The sequence below is a fragment of the Corapipo altera genome, unplaced genomic scaffold (assembly GCF_003945725.1).
Source record: "Corapipo altera isolate COAL_440 unplaced genomic scaffold, ASM394572v1 44, whole genome shotgun sequence".
NCBI lineage: Eukaryota > Metazoa > Chordata > Aves > Passeriformes > Pipridae > Corapipo > Corapipo altera.
The window spans coordinates 9,609,002-9,628,347 of NW_020884880.1; the positions used below are offsets into that span (position 1 = coordinate 9,609,002).

General features: G+C 36.7%; 1 protein-coding gene across 1 annotated transcript; it reads right to left on the bottom strand.

Moving 5' to 3' along the window:
• Positions 1 to 2,886: 2,886 nt before the first annotated feature.
• Positions 2,887 to 18,236, bottom strand: MACC1 (MET transcriptional regulator MACC1). The gene is made up of 5 exons (XM_027639387.1): positions 18,209 to 18,236; positions 14,900 to 15,014; positions 10,863 to 12,901; positions 8,260 to 8,448; positions 2,887 to 3,102 (listed from the first exon to the last, which is right to left on the bottom strand). Exons 1-5 carry the CDS (start codon positions 18,233 to 18,235, stop codon positions 2,887 to 2,889), a joined length of 2,586 nt encoding a protein of 861 aa, XP_027495188.1. The 5' UTR covers position 18,236.
• Between the last annotated feature and the right edge of the window lie 1,110 nt (positions 18,237 to 19,346).

Consider the following 19,346-nt stretch of genomic DNA (forward strand, 5'->3'; position numbering starts at 1 on the left):
AGCAAAGACCCTGGAATACGGCACAACTACAGACAGATATAAATTTCCTTTTAAAGAAATATACTGTGAGGACCAGTTGCATAATTCTGCAAGCTAAGGAGAACACTGACTCACTGAGTCAATATTTGCTAAATTTACTGGGCCAAATTCAACTCTTGTTCAAGACAGAAACAACTTTGTTTCAGAGCAATGAAAAGGACTGGCCATGAGTGTCACAGGCAGCAGCCTCTGGTCCCTAAACACTTCTCTTTCTGAGTCCCTCATCCCTGACTACCTTCTCAGGATGGATTGTCCTTCAGCCTCAAAGACTTTGGGCAGCTTGTCCTTCATATTTGGGGTTTGGTAGACTCACACAATTAGGAATTCATGCTTCTGGTAGCTTCTCTCTGTCTTTTGACTTGTATTAATAACAGGAAAATACAGGACTGAACTAAGAAATTACTGTGTCTTGTTGAAAAAGAGAGTAAACGCGCATTTGCTAAAGATAAGAAATTAAGATGTGGAAAAAAAAGATGGAAGCCAAGATCCATCTTCATAAATAGATCTAAGCTGAGCTGCTTAGCTGTTGCAGACAGGTTAACAAAAAAAAAAAAAAAAGCTTAAAAAAGTGACTTAGCAGGGCTTTAACCAAGGGAACATGGTCTGCTGGGAAGTATGAAAATCAGCTGGTGACAAAGCTGAAAGAAGCTGAAAGATTTGATCTCTGATGTCCTCCTGTATTTCAGCTCTGAGGGAGCAAAATGCGTATTTCCCCGAGGTTTTAACTAGGGAGATGGTGTGTGACTTGTTGCACCACTACAAAATCCTGTTCAGGCTTCACAGGTTGCTATGAGCAGGGTCTAAGGTGAAAGCAGAAGCAGTCTGGGAAATATAAAAAAAATTCCCTGAGAGTTTGCAGCAGTTTTTAATATTTATTATTTTAATATTTTAATGTATCATTTTACCTTTAAAGAAGTCAATTTTAAAAGGAACCAGTATGAACCTTTTCCTTACCTAGTAGAACAAAAGAGTAAGACAGCAGATACTTTCTCACCTTTTGGGGGCTTCACTACCTGCAAGAAGGAAGGACAAGCTGGTCTCTGCACTGAAGTGCAGATCACAAGAGAATGTTATTTCATATTTTCTCTACAGTTTTTTTTAAAACTGCATGGGGTAAGATATAATATTGGTGCTGGCACCTGAAACAACAGGGAACTTTGATAATTGGACTCTTTTTTTTCCACCTTTCCTTGATCAGCAAAAACAATTACTCTTCTGTGGGCTGAATTCCTCATTCTCTTGCAAATCAAGGGCAAGTCCACTGAAGCCAGATAACTGGTACACATGTTAACTCAGTCATGCCCTGATATTAAAGGGCCTTCTGGTGAGTGAACTTTCCCAGCAAAAGAGCAAGTGCTCTTTCCTCAGCCTCCTTCCTAAGCTATGGATGCTTTGGGAAAGCTTAATGCAAGTAGAGAAGAAAGCAGGTTAGAGGAAAGGAGAGGGAAAGAAAAACAGTTAAATGTACTGGGTTTTTTAGAACCACAAAATCTCCCTTCTTAGTAGGGATGAACTAAGAAACAGTGGAAGAACAGATTCTGAACTGAAATGCTTCAACTTTGTGGTACTTCTGAAAGATTTTGGCTTTGTCTTGTGAACCGCAAGTGATGGCAGAATGCCAATTTTCTTTTCAACTGGTTGTCATGAGTTTTTGCTGATGTTTCTGAATGAATGTTGATCAAATGTGCTCAAAAAGTCTTTAGCCTTTTAGATCTACCAGTTAACTAAAAATATATTTAACATCTTATGTTAAAAAAAAGTGTTAAAAATTTTTTTAACCTGTAACTATTATTCAACCTGTAATTTCTGTACTTACAATAAGCTACTCAGTAATTGAAAGATTTTTACTGATTGCATCTAAGTAGAATTCTTTTTAGAACATATGACTAATGATAATTAATTGTTCCATAAATAAATTAATCTAAAAAGCACTCCACTGTTAATTTTTTTGAGAAAAGAGTAGTCATCACCCATATTCTTTCTCCAGTAAGGTAGAAGAAAATGATCAACAGAAGTGGGTATGGATTTTTTACAGCCTTTGAACCTACAAAGTCTCTCTTCCCTACATACTCATTTAATAACAACAGAGAAGGAACAAGCAAATAATCAGAGGGATGGACAATGTACAGAAACAAGGCTTCCCAAATTTTCTGGAATCTCCACTCAGCAAAATCTAGAAAAATGCTTAAGTATAAAAAAACAAACAAAAAGAGAGATGACCCTGTTTAGTTACATTAACAAATAGATCAAAACCAAACACTTTTGACATTATATCTTCTGTCTCTCTTCCAGTCTTCAAAACAGACACCAGAAGCTATTTTGGAAGGACTGTGCAGCACACACCTATTTTTCCAGGAGCTGTTGAGTTCCTGTTTTGTGAGACAATTAGATTCATTTTCTCCCAGTTGAGGATGAAAGAAATCTTAGTTTTTTTCTAGGCTAGCCTGCACCCATTGACTTAGACTTGACGGGTTTGAGCACCAAATAAAATAACGTATTAAATATTCAGATTTTAACACTTCACTGAAAACAATGTAAACCTAAGCCCCAGGTCTCATCTATAGGTCTGTTTTTAAAACTGATCTCCAGCTAGAAATAGCTCCTTCTAGAAAATACCCTATAGAATTCAAGTAATTTTTGTTGACCTCATTAGTTTAATCCCCTATTCTTTTCTTATTTACTCAGGAGGAATTAGCGAGGTCTGGCAATCTGTAGTTGAGAACCACATGTCCAACATCAACTCAGTTAAAACAAACTTCACTCCATCATGCTCTGCAAGCATCACTAAAACACAAATATCAGCAGTACAGTTTTCCAAGAGATTTTACAAAAACTTATCTAGGTTGTCTACTCTTCTTCCTCCATTTTGGAGAAAGCACTTGCCCTTAACACCTCCATGCAGTTCACAAGAATGAGTGTTCCTGTTAACTCTCGCCACTGTTTTGTTACTGGGTTTTTCATTTTGTCCAAGGCTGATTGCAGATCTTGTAAGACATCCCTGTAACCGTCTCCATAATGGGCAGCCCATGTGTAGAGAAAGTCATATGCAGGTTTCCACATCATCTGAAAATAAAGGGGAAAAAATTAAAAGGTCTTCTCGCAGAAATTGAATTATTGAAGGAAAAAAAAAAAAGCTGAATGGTAGAAAAGCCACAGAAAAGAAAAGAGAAAAGAAGTGTTTGATCCCAAGCCATTCTGAAATGTTTTATCACAAAAGGCCTGTTGATATGAAACTTCCAGTAACCTTATGTAGTTCATTTCTCTGAAACTCTCAAATTCTTAGAGGGATAAATAATGGAAACATAAATTCTTCATTCAGATGATTATAACCAAGTCAAAATATATCGTTGTCTGCAAGTATAATTGAATGAACAGGAATGGAAGAAAAACACTTTTCCCTTTGATCATTTTTTTGCAGTGCATACAACTAGAAAGAGTTTCCATATTTGGTTGTGCTTTTGAGGGTTACTGCCTCGTTAAGTAATATTCTACTCTCCCTCTACATAGCCTGGAAATTTTAAACATGCTTCTTACCTTTCAGAAATGTTTTCTAATAACAGCAGAAGGAAGATGGGCCAAAGCCCAACTAGAACTTAATCTGGCTACTGTCATAAAAGACAATTAAAAAATGTTTCTATAAAGACAGCAGCAGCCAAAGGAGAGAACACAGTGACAAAGGATGAGGGAAAGGTTGAGGTAGTTAATGCCTTCTTTGCCTCAATCTTTAATAGCAAGACCATTTTTACTCTGGGTACCCAGCCCCCTGAGCTGGAAAACAGATATGGAAAGTAGAATGAAGCCCCCTAATTAATTTAGATTGGATATTAGGAAAAAAATTCTTCACTGAAAGGGTTGTCAGACATTGAAATAAGCTGCCCAGGGAAGCGGCTGAGTTGCCATCCCTGGAGATATTTAAAAGACATGTAGATGTTGCTCTTAGGGACAAGGTTTAGTGGTAATTTGGCAGTGCTGGGTTAACAGTTGATTTAGACAACCTGACTAGCTGATCTTAGAGGTCTTTTCCAACCTAAATGATTCTATGATTCTAACATGATTTATCCATAAAATCTGTTTTAAAAAAAAAGAAAGAAAAAAAAAGCCCAAACACTCCAAAAGCAGGAAAGTCAAAAGCGTTTATAACTTTTTTAAAATCAGGACATACAATTTAAAAATTTTCCTGCAAGAAACAAAGGAAATGAAAAGATAAGTTACCAGTGCTCCTTTTTTCAAATTACAATTTATTTGGTTTATACCAAAAAATTGGAGCAGATCCTTAACAGGTGCAATTTGTCATTGGTCTGGTGACATTACTTAAGTTCTGGCAGCATCATTCAGATACCAAGCTGGACTTATATCTTGCAAAGTGCTGAGTAAATTTGCTCAGTTAACAAACAAAATAATTGTTTTTGCAGCTGCTGCTTTTCCAAATGTTACGGTGGCAATCAGCTATTTAGTTTCCCTCTCCTCATTGACAAATAAGGTTTTGCAAAAAGCAATTGAGTTAACTATTTCAGGGATAATACACAGAACCACGAAAAAAAGCATCCCTTTCCTAAAAGGGATTTACTCTTTTAACATTAGTACACTTATGCATCATAGTAAAAGCATATAGATTGATGCATGCACATTTTTTTGTATATATACAAAAGTTATCAGGAGGTTGGGATGTTTTTAGCATCTTTTTTATTAGAAAAACAGCTTTTATGGTTCTGAAGCATAATTCTGAAGAAAATTTGTTATGTCCTCAATATAATCCTATTAATTTACAAACAGTGCAAAGCATAAAGCTCTACATCCTTGATTTAAGCTTTATGTACTTGATCCCTGAGGAACTGAGTATCAGGAGAATTTCTTTGCTCATAATTCTGAGCTTTTCTTCACATTTGGGCTCAGAACTTTCAACTTACCCGAGACTGATTCTGTTATAGTTTCTGTAAACATCTCTGTCAACTTTTGCTGCCTTTCTGCCCCCGACACAAATGGAAAAACCCATTAAACTCACATCCCCTATAGCTCATTTCACAGTCTGATTAGTCTAGCTTCTGTCTTGAGTTTAAGCCACAAAAAAAATACCTATGTTTTCTGCGAAGTTTCTCATTTTAAGTCTACAGGAGGGAAAGTATCATCATTTACCCAAATGAATGGTACCTATGTTTTGCTTTAAGCAAGTCTCTCTTAAGTCATAACCATAAACTTACAAAAGGAGGCAAAAAAAGTAGTTTGATTGTAGGTGGGAAGAAGGAGATTGATTAATTCTTTCCTTGTTTTTTTAGAGAGGCTAACTTCAAAAATAATGTTTTAATATACTACTGTAAATAACAGATGTTACAACATATTTTAATGAAATAAAGCAGTTCACCACTCTTTTCACCACTCAGTATTTATGCTGAGACCAGAAAGTTTCTATATTCCTATTTTTAGCTTGATAACCAAGGTAGCCAACACAAGAAGCTGGGATTTCCTGAATTTACGCTGCTGGCTACATATTCTGCCTTTTCTGTGTCTTTTGCTTCCTTTCCTTATATTCCTGTTAGACTACGATACTTAAAGAATTGGGGTACAGTATTCTCTCTTCCCTAGAATGTGAAAAGACAGTTAATATGAAAAGTTTCTCTTTGACTTATGCTGAAGGTCAGTCTGACATTGCAATAAGACAATTGACTGAAATATGCTTAAATACAAACCTTGGTTTCCTCTAATCTTTCAAAACTGATTTTTTTTATATAGGACAAAAGCAAAGAAAGAAAAAAAAAGGAATGCAGGGATCAAAAGCTTTATAAACTGGTCATCGTTGATGCATAATTAACTCAGCACATTGAACTAATACTCCTTGATGGTGGAACAGTCCTTAATGGTTAATTAATTACTTAATGATTTCAGATAATCCTCAATAATTAATCAAAACTTATTACCCTCTTATCTTTTCTTGGTTTTCTGTTTTCAGACCAACAACTACTATCAATAAGAAAGTTCAGAGGTCATATGAAAGCATTGAAATTTAGTAGAATGTACTTAATTTAGTAGAATTTTAGTAGAAATTTAAGGTTAGATTCACAGGGCAGTGAGGGTGCTGAGTGTTTGCATGAGACACCAGTTCTAGAAACAAGGTGTTCTTTGAACTCACACCCATATGGATAAGCACTATTACAAAGGTCACATAAAACTAGTGATTCTCCATGGGCCCAATCTAATCCCTGAGAAATGGCACAAAAGTAAAGCAAAATTCTGATCTTTGATTGCTCATTGAATGGTCTCTTAAAAATAGAACATATAGCATTATTGGCTTTCTTTATAATGAATTTGACTGTACTGTCTTCTGGCAGCAGATACTGTCACGGAAAGGCAGAGAATTTTGTGGGTGGTTTGTAATAAAAATTTGTTTGTAATAAAAACTCTTTAAAACAAAAGAATAGGGTGCATGAGGTAGAAGATAGGCTTCATGGAAAAGAGAAATCCATTTAAAGTAAAGCGTTTATTTATATATATTTTTATATATTTTCTTGATATATAAAAAGAAATAAGTATGGTGCTGGAAAAAGAGTTGTAAGATTGTTTTAGTTATGCTATCTGTTATCAAAGTAGAAACATTTCCAAATAACATGGAGACCAACAGAGTCACACATTTTTCTGGTCCATAATTCCTTCTGAAAAAGCTGGGGCTTTGTCAGCCAAACACAGAAATCTTAGTAGAACAAAAGTCTCTGAAGTTAGACAAGGCACTGCCTAACAGTAAAAAAACCCTGATAATGGAAATGACAATCATTCATATTCTGTTCAATTTTAGTATTTTAGATTAAGACAATGCAAAACCTAAGAAAATAACAGGATTTTTTTTCACATTAAAAAAACAGAGAGTAGATATGGGGTTGGTAAGAAGGAGAATTTTAAGAGAAAAAATTTGATGAAGGAGCATCCAGACATAAGTACACAGAACAAGTAAAAAAAATACACAAAATAGCTCTAAGAGAAAAGCAAGATCAGACAAGGAGGCGGTGCTTGCAAACAACAAAAATGGAGATAATTTTGTAGAAAAGTGAAGAATCACAAGAGTAAACATGTGGAATTTTGATCCCATATTGATCTGAGAAGTAGGGCAGAGTATTCAAGGGGAATAAGAGTTGGTGATTCATGACTAGAGCAGAAATATCTAGATAGTTATCATGAGGCAGATAAAACCGAGATGACAGATTCACTGGTCTCAGATTGTATAAAGGAGAATATTTTTGGTGGGAAACAGGAAGAATCAACTACAGTGAAAGAAAAAGGAAGAAAACATTATCCCGAGTAGTTGTGAACCTATGAATGGGAAATAGCAATTCCTTTTGTACTTAGAGGTGAGAGAGAAGGAATTCAGTCCGGATCATGTGCATGACCGAGCATGATGGTACAGGCAGAGAGAGAGTCAAACCTGAATATAAGCACTCAGGTCAGAAAGGTGAGCTTGAGCATCGTTCGGCAGTGCTTATAAAAGAGGATTTTCAGAGTAAAACCCAGTCTGGGACCTAGAAGTCATTGGTACATAACTCTGTGGGAAAGAGTGGATCATGCTTTGGAGTTAGAGTGGAGCAATGGAGAAAGTAACTTGGTTGCCCAGGAAAAGTATACCAGGAGCACAGGTTGACCTTAGACTCAGTAGCCTGCACAAGGATCCACCTTAAGTCTTGTGACATATCTAGTATTTCATGCCGTGAGTACCTCTGGGCACCTTTAGAACTCATACTTCTGTATAAGAAGAGTGCTTTACAAAGGAAAATAAATAGCATGACTTACCTGGCAAATTATGAACTCAAAGTATAGATTTGCCGAGTTCATGCTACAGAACAGAAGTGGAATTGGTGTCAGAGTTTCTGATCTCATGCTACTTAAGGTAAATGATATCAACTATTACACTGGCATAGAAAAGTATTAATGATGGAAGTCAGCTTCCTTTTGGTGGAAAGAGTAAAAGTTGTACTAAGGATGATTTGAAGTGGTTCCTGCAAGGACTGGGTGCTCTTCTTCTCTGTGTCTGAGCTGATAGCAGAGGAGCGAGGAAGGTTAACAAGTGGACAGGACAATAAGAAGGGATTGAACGTGTCCCTGAAGCTCAAGACAAGAGACTGGGACCTCTACAGGAAAGTGCAAAAGGAAAGAAGCACTCAAAGCAAGGAAGAAGAAAGGTCTCTGGCTGTATTTGTGTGGAGGAGCAAGTGTGCATGCACTGTTACACCAGACCCTTACCTCCAGAGCTACTGCTCCATTTTTCCCTTGGTGGGGCACTTCATAAGCCTCTAATTGCTGCTTTGTGAGTCGGGCTAGCTTCTCTGCAAGCTCCCGCCAGTTTTTGCCAAGTTTGACAGCTGAAGTCAAAATGATGGTGTCCTGGGTAAGACGTGCCACTAATCCCTGGCAATCTATTTTCAAAAGTGCCTGCAACAATAGTTTTCATTAGTGATCTTTCAACAGTAATTACAAACAGAACATTTTAATTTGTTTTTATAGCACTATTCTGCAGTTTTACACAGAGGAAAGTGTTTATTTTTTTTTTTTAATTTTGTGTTCTTACGAATATGTAAATTTTTTCCCCACAAAATGGAAAACTGCCCACAAGTTTAAGAAAAAAAGTTAAGCTAGCATTCAGCTGCTTCAGCATTCCAGTGTCAAACGGATCCTGCCAAGCTTATGGATCCTAAAGGAAAAATAAACTTCTCTGACAGAATTTAGCTGACATCAAATTTAGCTTCTCTGACATCAAATTTAGCTTCTTAGAAGTATGACAAGAAACTTGAAAATTAAGTTAAAGCACTACTATACTAAGGTGTTGTCCTTTGTCTACAGCATTTCTGGAAAATCACTGATTGCATTGGCCAGCACCTTTTCAATTACTCCTCCCACAGAACTAATAATTTGCTGATCATCAAGCAGAAATGCAAGCACAAAACTCTTCCCTCCCCTGTGCCAAATGAGCATTTAATGACCAAATTTTATGATGAATTAAAATGGTTGCAGGAGTGAAATCCTGAAGTGCAAATATGTTGCATTCTCCTTTCTTTCTTTCCTTGCATAAGCCCTAACGAGAAAAATAAGTCTTGTTTTTTTCTTCTCCTCAAATTAACAGCTAAATATTCCACTGAAAATGTTGAGTTTTTCAGTGAAAGATCAAGAAAAAAATCCAGACATTTTCCTTGTTTTTGAGATATTGATTTTTACTGAAGTATCAAGCATTTCTGCAGAAATCAGTGTATGATTTAATTGTAAAACATTTTACAGTAAAAATCCTCATAGGAAACAGCATAACTTTGGTAGGCACAGTAATGAGTAGCTGACTACAGTGTACTGTACCAAATTCCCCTGTATTTTGGCAAAGTGAAGACAAAGTTGTTCAAATTGCTACATTCTGATTAGCAAAAACACTATATAACATAAAAATAGGAGATTACTTAAAGAAGTAACTAGTAAATTCTACCCAAAAATTACACAAATTATTTCTAGTTTTAAGTCTAGCTTTGCAAGGACAGGGACTTTCATTGGAACGTCATAGCTCAAAATTATATATATCTCACAAAACAGGACATTAAGTATCCTGGTCTAGTGAAATGTATCCCTGTCCATGACAAGGGTGATGGAATGAGATGATGTTTAAGGTCCATTCCAGTGCAAACCATTATATGATTCTATCTTAATCTAATTGTTCCCCACTTTTTGCGTGTTCTGTAATGAATTCTGTTTCACTGTATTCAATTAAAAGTTTGGATAATTTTCACCTTTAGATTCCCCTCTCCTTTTTGTACAGAGACATGGCAGACTTTGCTGTATTTCATGCTGGTTAAGTTCTATTCCACACAGTTTAATACGCTTTTAAGATTTTTAAGTGGCCACTGCTACCAAAATTTTCTGAATCCTGCTGAAATTGCTGTCAACACGGGGGATAGACTAGTTATGAGAAGTAAACTCTGTTAAGGTTTACAGTTCAGGATAATCAATATGCTTTAGATGCGTAGCTACAATATGAATTTTTAAACATACATTTTTATAATACTTTATTTTCATATCAGAAATTTAATTATCTTCTGTCCCTTAACAGGCTGGTTGACTTTTCAGTCAGAACCAAAGACAGTATTAAGTAGTCATTAATTCCAAATTATTTTGAACTCAGATCAGTAAGTAAATTAGGATGGTTAACAGTGCAACTTATTACCTGGAAGAATTTAGAATAAACCCACTTTTAATTCACATATAAGAGCATTTAGTCACATAGAAGTTGTCCAGTGGCTTACAAATGAGGCCTATAAAAATACATACTGAAATATTTGCAATATTTTTCATAGGCTGCTACAACACTGACTATGAAGTTGTCCTGTGTGGACAGAAAATCCTGCCTTCGACATGTGGATCAGGATTTCAATTTTAAACATATGAAGTTAAGTTAGACACACAGCATAGAAAAATATATATATAATGAGTTTCCACACTATAAGGTTACTTATTACTTCCCGACAGGAATGCGAATTGCTCAGGGGAGCAATTTACCATGACAAAAGACAAAACTTTTCAGTCATGGCTGTTTAAAAAACAAAAAAGAAAACTCAGTCAACCTACTAAATGAGCAAGGTTCCTGGAATATTAGCAGAAGACTTTTTAGAATTAATTGACCAAAGTATTATTCTTCACGAGAATCTGGGTGCATTTTCTGTCTTTAGGTGTCTACAACTTTTAGTAATATATTCAGGTTTGTAAAAATTCCTGCAAGAATGCAGAATCATGTTTTCTTGTTCATACATTGCTACTGAGCAGTTTCTTGACAATGCATTCCCAATAAGCAAGTTAGCTCATGCAATACTTACAATAATGAGTTCATAAAGAAATAGTCTTTTTTTTTTGTTAGCGTGGCAGTCTTGCTTCATCCTCTTCACAACATGCGCAACTCTCTCTGATTCTTTATTGATATGTGCCTCATTAAAGTCATCCAAAGACATATGTGAATATCCTAGCACCTCAGCTAAAGCTCTCCAGTCATAAACACTCTCCGAAACTGTTGACAGAACTACTGAGTAGATATAAGTCAGTTTTTTGAATGGCAATGCAATTTGTTCAATTAGATTCCTGGTTGTTAGCTCGCTATCAGCAGTGTCCATAGCTTGTTCTTTGGAAATAACTTTTATGTTTTTGCAATGTACAAGGCCAATCTTTCTTCTGAGAACTCCTACATACCACTCTTTTATTTTAGTTTGTCCAATGGCTTTAACTTTATCTTCACCAAGAAGTGCTATTGTATCCCCTTTAAAATATTCCAGCAAATAGTCAATCTTATTTTGACGTAACACAGTTTTCAAAGCCACTCCATAAGTATTAACGCTCAAAGCTTTATCTTGAAACTTTGGATATTTTACTGTTGGTATCAAAAGCCAAGGTATGGACTTGATTTCCTTGCGGTTTTGTAGGTGCTTTGGTCTATTGATAATTCCTCTTAATTTTGGAGCTGGATCAGGAGTCGTAACATGGAACTGTGTTACTTGGCTACTTTTTAAGACTTTAATCTGAACAAGGAAAACAAAGAAATGCATCTCCCTACATCCAAGCAGGGAGAATGGGAATTGTTGGTGGACCATTTCACCAGTTTTCAACTCCTCCTCTTTAATATTTTTACTTTGGTTTTCCATCTTTACTTCAAAATCTGGATCACAGGATACTAAAGAAATGTTTAGATCTTGTGGTTTTTCAAGCAGAAATGTATGTTTTCCCCACAGCTGAAACACCACAGGAGGCATATTTTTCCCCCCTTTTCTTATATCACAAATTGTGAGTTTTCCTGGAATGTAGTTATGACCAAAGACTGTAAAAACTGCTGTAAAAGATGGATGAATATATTTGGGACCATAAATTCCAACTGAGACTCTTCTATGAACATAGTCCCAGACATTAGTTGCTGGAGGCTGGATTTTGTTTGCTTGTATGGCAATCACTGCATACATCACATGACTTAGGTCCGTTAGCTTCACTTGTATGGTATCCTGATAAATGTAGCAATTCTCTAGCTTCTTAAAAGGCCCTTCTTTATTCAAACTAAAAAAACACACAATATCACTCATAACTTGGCTGAGTGGATCATTCTTCACTTTAGCTGCAACTTTCACCTCTAGGAAAATGGCTTTGCTTGTGTTGAGGTTGCTCAGCGTAAGTTCTATCAGAGGACTTACGGTGCTAGACAGCTCATTGTTACATGACAATGGAGGGTTAAGGATAGCCTTTAAACCAACTTCTTGGAATTCCCCTGGTAATACATGACCCACAGGGACATGAATGTTGATATCTGAGTCAGGTAGTTGTACTGAACCCCCTTCATGATTCAGTTTACAAACCACATGAATATCTGTAGCTTGTGTTTGTGCCCATCCAGGACTGTGGCTCATGGCTTCTAAATCTAGGCAAGACCGGGTGAGTTGTCGGTGACTCAACCAGGCCATCTTGTAGGCTTCGCGGTCATTTTGAAGCCATGTCATGTCTGAAGTTGTAGTTTTTTGAGGTGCTGTCTTGTGAGGATTAAATCTTCGGTTATCAACAATATCCAGGAAGTCAGAGACACTCTTGGATCGTCCAGATCTTCTTGCTGAAGTCTTTCTTAGGAGACAATCAATATCTAGCTCATCACCTGAGGAATCCAAAGAGTCCCTATTGCTAGAAACTTTAGAGAACAAATAAGGATTTTCTTTTAAGATAGAAAGGTATTTATCATTTTTATTTCTATTTGAAGCAGCTATGTCATGTATGAAAGGATTGGAGCCTGACAGTTCATTCCAGAAAGGATTAGTCTTGGAAACAGTTTGGGCATGTTTGAATACACCAGACCAGTCAATATCCAAATCCAGTTTACTTTCACTGGCATCTGTTTAAAAGAAAAAACAGAAGCATATCCTAAAGCACAGAGACTTGAGACATTCCATTCATGTCCAACTGATAGTCTGTTAAACTAAGAGGTGACTAATTTTATCCTCCTGAAATACGTATAGATAATTTCTGTACCTTTTCTTCAGTTTTTTAAATAGTATCAATATTCATTTAATTAAGAATATTTCTTAATAGAAGAGTGCTAATAAATTAGTGCTGAATAATAGATTAGTTTTGAAGGATGTAAAGCATCTTCTTTGATGTGCAGATCATTATCAACTCCTACAATTATTAATTAGCATTGAATATGATAAGGTTCCATAAGGTTCAAATCATTATATTCGAGTAATATTTGGCCTCTTACAAAATTACATGGATTTCTTTCCTTTGTATGGAACTCTTTGCAAAGATTAAAGAAATACTATTTCATTTTTTCAAACACTGTAGAGATAAATGCATTACTCAAGATTCCTTTTCATGCTAGTGCACATGCATTTAGTTGATAACAGAACATGTACAATTTCTCTCCTTGTATGTGGAATTTGTTATACTAGCTTTCCACTAGAAAAAAGTCATTGATATAATTTATGAGGTCTTGTGCAATTTGAAATTTGGAGAGAAATGTTTGTGCAGCTACTGATTTTTCTGAAATTGCATTTTGATAGACAAATAGGGGTTTTTAAGGGGATATTTAAATACGTTTTCTAATAAAAATACTCATTATTAACAGTAATATCTATTTGTTCTGAAGAACAGACATCCTTATAATTTGTACAAACAATTGTTCATAGAAGCTGGTTTACAGGTTAATTTAGAATCACACTTCTTGCAATGAATAGAGTATTTGCAACTTTTTATACTAAGGGTTTCTATTACTTCAGTGTGCCATTATTTTTTCTACATATATATTATACCATCCCTTCTTTAAACATCCTTGCAAAGAGTTAAAATTTTTAGTGGAATTCATTATTTCTACTTTTTCAGCGTATCAATAGCTTTCATTATCACCCTTTCCGTAGTACCTCCCATTTCCAAGGTCATTTATGACTGCTCAATTGCAAGAATGACAGTGGATACAGCCACAAAAAGAAAAAAAAAATTAAATGTTAGTAGTTTCCTTTTTGTTTCATTTGTCAAATTGTGATAAAAAGCCAAAACCATGAAGCTTTTCCACAATTCCAGAAAATTCCCAATTTGGAAGAACCAAAGTGGAATTTACATGCTTCCCAGCTGCCTATCTGTAAAGCTCTAACATTGTCTTGACAAGAGCCTTCCAGGTGAGCTCCCTGGGGAATTAAGCCCAGGAGTAGCCTCTTTCTGCTTGAGCACCTAGTCTTGACCAGAGTCACCAGATGGGGTTGGGCTGCTCAAGCACCAGATGAAGCTTTCCTTGTACTGTGATGCTATTAAAGTCAGATAATTTTTGTCTATTAAAAGAATAAATTAATTAAGCCCAAAAAAACCATAAGGGGAGTTGTTTGGGTTTTCTTTTCCCATTCTAAAGGGCATGTTTCTTAAACTCTGTCAGAGCCTGAGTCACTAGGATGGACACTTTCTCATGCCAAGGTAACACCAAAATTACTGGGGTGCAGTAGGTTAGCAAGGAAAAAATTCCTGCTCCTCAACTCACACAGCAAGTTTCAGGTTCACTGTTACATCGGCTACTTAGACAAGTTGCTAAGAGAATGTCTACCTTATGGAGGACAAAGTTTTCTTAGTTTTGAGGTCAAAATAGTAATGAGATGAAATTAACTTTGCTCTAGTTTTCAAATTAAAAATGACCTTGCCGTCTTGGTTCTTAAAACCCTAAATTTAGCTAAAGGTTTGGCTAAGAAGTCCCTTTTCTCTTTCCCAGTAAACATACCCTAAGCAGCATTTGTTAATGTAAGGTTAAAGATTTCAACTCTTCCTCCCAACCAGCCTGACCTAGATATTTTCCAGAAATAAAGACTTTAGATGGAGGGCCTTAGTACAGAAAGTTGCAGAAGACACGTACTGTAGCTGTCTGAGGGTGTCCGGTCATCTACATCAAGCAAAGTCCCCTCTGACCTGCTTCTTGGAATCTCTCCACTGGTTAGGGAATCTGTTCCACTACTGGAAGAACTTTCATCCTAAAAAAAAGTTAAGCATATAAAACATCAGCAATTATGCAATTTGGAAAAGGGGAAACTTGGAAGAATAATTGAGCTTTCATCCTGTGGTATGATATGAAAAAAAAAGTGAATTTATGGTTTATGATGCCAAGAGCATCACAGTCCTGAGTGAGTTTTACTATCTAATGTACATCAAACCCACCAGATGCTACAGCTGCAGTACAGTATACTATTCCAGTCCATAGTGAAGTCAAATAACACATCATCAAGTGTCTTGCAATTGGAACTGAGCCAACTGTACAATACCTTCCATTCAGAAAGTCTTGAATAAAATATTTTTGTCAAAAAAAATAAACTTCCTAATTCCTGTTTTCAGATAAGTTTGACTAGAATAATTAAAGGGGAAGAGCTAGACCTTTTACTTTCTTTGACAATTAATATAAAGTATTTTTGTTCCATTCTGTTTTATTATTCTTCTTATGCTTTTCCTTGAAAGAAGATCAGGTCAGATTTTTCCTTTTAGTCTGTCCAAAAAGGATTTCACATATCCTTCCCTAGGGCCCACACCAGGACAGCAACAGCCCTAGAGAAGATATTCAGATCTCTTCCTTGTTGTCACTACAAGAAGCTCTGTTTCATTTTGACGCAGTTTGCATGTGGACTGGGCAACACAAGAGCTGTAAACTAGATGCTGTGGTTGAAAGAGAGAGAGTCAATAGCAAACATATTGCAAAGGCAGGGCAGACTGGACGTCCCTTTGAGGAAGGCAACAGAAGGATGAACCTCTAAAGCTACATTGCCTAATGTTAAAGAAAGCAGTTGTCATGTCTCCTAAAGACAGAGGAGCTGGACGAGTTTCAAAGGAGTATTTGGTAACCTACATGCTGAAATTACTGTATCCCAGAAAGAGAAGCCGGAGGAAATAAAATATTAGAGATCTTTTGTTCAGCAAAGCTCTTTAAATTAGTGTTATAAGCCAAAAGATAGTGACTCTCCCAGAATCCTTTCACAGATCCTATATGTAGAGAGATATAAATTCTGATGACCAATAGGTACATTAAGATATATAGTTAAAAAACAAGACAAACAGACAAAACAAACAAACCAAAAACTCAAGTGGGAAAAAAGAGAGAAGGTAAAAATCCAGTTTTTTCCATCCATACATGGGATTCAATAGTCTGCTTTGTTCAGGAGCCTGAAATATTGCAGCCTGCTACTTCTACAACAGCAATTGCAGCCTAAGCAGATATTGTTTTATCATGCTTAAAATGGACCCTGCCCAAAAAAAACAAAAATAAAGGTTGGGCCTGGCTGTAAGAAAAAGGAATTTTCAGTTACAGTTCTAGTAGGTGAATTATGGGAAAAGGAAGCATATCTCATATCCAAGCACTACCGTACTGAAAGTGGAATCCAGCTGTCTGTTTTCATTGCACAACACCATGGTTTAGAACTTCTCTTTTTTTCACTGCAAATGTAAATCAGTACGTTTTGTTGTCCCACAAGATGTACCTTCAGCTAATGGCACTCTGTTCAGGTGCTATTTTGTACACAGACAGGGTGCAAGTCTGAGGTCAGGCTAAGCTCAGCTGTCACTCAGCTGCTCAGAGAGCTGTATGGACTTTCAGGTTCTTCTGCTACCAGAAATCTCTGTTATTTGGCCTGATTTCAGCTGGTAGTGTAAGCTAGCCTCCAAGACCAATACTTTCTTGGCTCCTATTACTAATACCCCACCAGAACCAAACCGGAAACTAAAATGCCTACTTAATCCCAATACCATAATTCTGAGATCTGACATTCCACACCTGTGAATAATGTGTACAAACTCCTTCAATGGAAATAAATTTTGCTTTGCTGTTGCATCCCAGAATGTTGACAAACTGAAAGCGTTATATAAACATGCAACATTTTTATCTCAAACTTCTACTTAGACACTGGGGAGGTTTAGTAACACCAGCATAAGGTATCCATAGTCTAAAATCTCAATAAGTTTACACAAAGTAAATTTACTGTATACATTGCCAGCGTACTTGTTGCCAGCACTAATCTCTGACTGATGACTTACTGATCAATTGACAAATGAATTTAAGAACAGTTCTTTAAATGGTTAAAACACCAACAATTATTTCAGTAGCTGTATAAAATGGGAGGCAGTAAGTAAGGATGAGGAAAGGGCACAAGGGTGCAAATATATGCACAAGGGCTAAAACAGGAAACCCTTGGGGAAGGAGGAGGAAGAGAGAAAGAGAAAAAAAAACAATCTCTTTACACGGTGGGAGTATTCTGACAGAGGCATGACAACAAGATTGCATATGGAAGTTTTATAAACGCTAAGGAATTCTACAAATAGAATAACTAATTTCCTAAAAGTTCCCTCTGGGAACTCCTCAAAATGTTCACCGCTAGCCTGGCATAGAGACAGAAAAGGCAGATACTGAAAAGGAAAACCACTTTCAAAAATAAACCTCCACCCCCTTGAAAGCATTCCTTGGTATGAGAGCATGATGAGGGAGCCCTTGTGATTGAAACATGTCTTCAAGCCAGCCAAGAAGAGGATGAGAGAAGGGGAGATATATAAACATTCCTGGGCAAAAGATGACCACATTTGGTCAGCGTGCAGGGGATGTGGGAAACGCTGGGGACAAGCTGTACACACAACACTGCGTACTGGGCAATGTGCCTCCTGCACAGGGTTACATGATCTGACACCAGGGTTGCATCCCATTTCTCCTGTGTTCCAGCCTTAGTGCTGGGAATGCCTAAAGCCCCAGTGCCTTTTTATGAGACTAAAACAATAAGAAAACCTATTGCTCACCCTTTTCCGTGGGTACACACTGTGATAAAATAATGTCCCAAATTAAACTCTTGATAGCATAGCCCTATTAATTAGGAACTTACCTGAACAAATTCAGAAGGATAATCATTCACAGGAGAAGAGAGATCAATGCATGTGGGATATACAGTCATGTTGGTCAGTGGTGAAAAGGAAAGGTATGAAAACCTTTTGCTGCAAAAAGAGGGTATAGGAAGAACCAGAGACTAAGCTTTTCATTTGCTGTAGCTACTGAATAAGGAAGATGTAAACTGACAAGTGCTTAATGGTGCAAGGAATTATTTGACTGATAGTATGTCAGCTCACAGTGGGGAGTGAGCAACAAATGAAGAAGTGAAGAGGTTGGAAAGAGATCAACTGTAGAGATGACCAGTGAGTGAACCTGAGTGACTGCTGAGAGATGTGGCATTTTTCTGTATGAGGGCAAGAAATAGTGGGGTGGACTTGGCTGTGGATTGCTTGACCTGTAAGAGCAGGGGACTCAGGACTCAGAGCACTGATGCCAGGCATATGACATCACTGTTACAGGGGAAAAAAATGCATTAGAGGAAGAAGAAAGTCTCAGGTAGAAAGTTCAGTTTCACAGAAGTCAGGAAAGAGATTTGCTGCAAATGGTATTTTTGCTGCATATAATGCCTCCAGAAATCTCTTCCAGGTCTTCAAAATTCAAGTGTACCTTTTTTTTTTTTCCCTTTCCAGTCTCTCTACTAAAGAAAACATATCCTACTGTGTTTAAAATAGTGGTAATGAAGAAAGTAAACAAACAAACCAAAGGCAAACACTTCCCCACTGCCTTTGCCCTCACAAATGAGAACACTTTCCTTTGTGTTTTTAAAGTATCAGCATCCCAGAGCAAAACATTAGCAATTTGCTTTTTGTTCCACCTTAATCATTCAAAAGCAGGTTATGTTAAGAACAGAGCTCTCCTGTGGCCATGTCTCCCTATGGACTCCTACGTGCTTCCCACACAGATAGTGCTACTTGTCCATATCATTATTCACAAAGACTCGTGGTCTTTGTATCCAGAGGACAAAGTTTAGCATTAGCACAGAGAGGAAAATCAGTAGGAACAGGTGATGGAGATATGTCTCATTCCTTAGGCTCATTTTTAGGTGACATGGGGTAAAATGATTAGTTATATAGCTTGAATTGTTAGACTTTACAAGTTTCTTTCTGAAAGAAGAGGATCAAGGTAAATGCACCAGAAGGTTAAATAGAGTGTTTCTGATCTGAACAAATACTGAGTATACTGAATTATTTAAATTCTATTATATAGAGAGAAGAAAAGGAATTCTAAAAAGACAGCAATATACAGAAGAGAGATTTTTTCAGAAGACACCACACATCATGAACAAACCTAAAACACTGTCCATTCTCAGCAGACTAACATGTTTCTAGTTATATATTTGTTACAGTAATAGGTCATACTTTAACAGCCCCTTGGTTCTTGTGGCCTGGACCAGCTTTACACAGCTCAGAGTTTGGTGAGAGGCACTTGTATCCAAGTTATTAACCTTTAA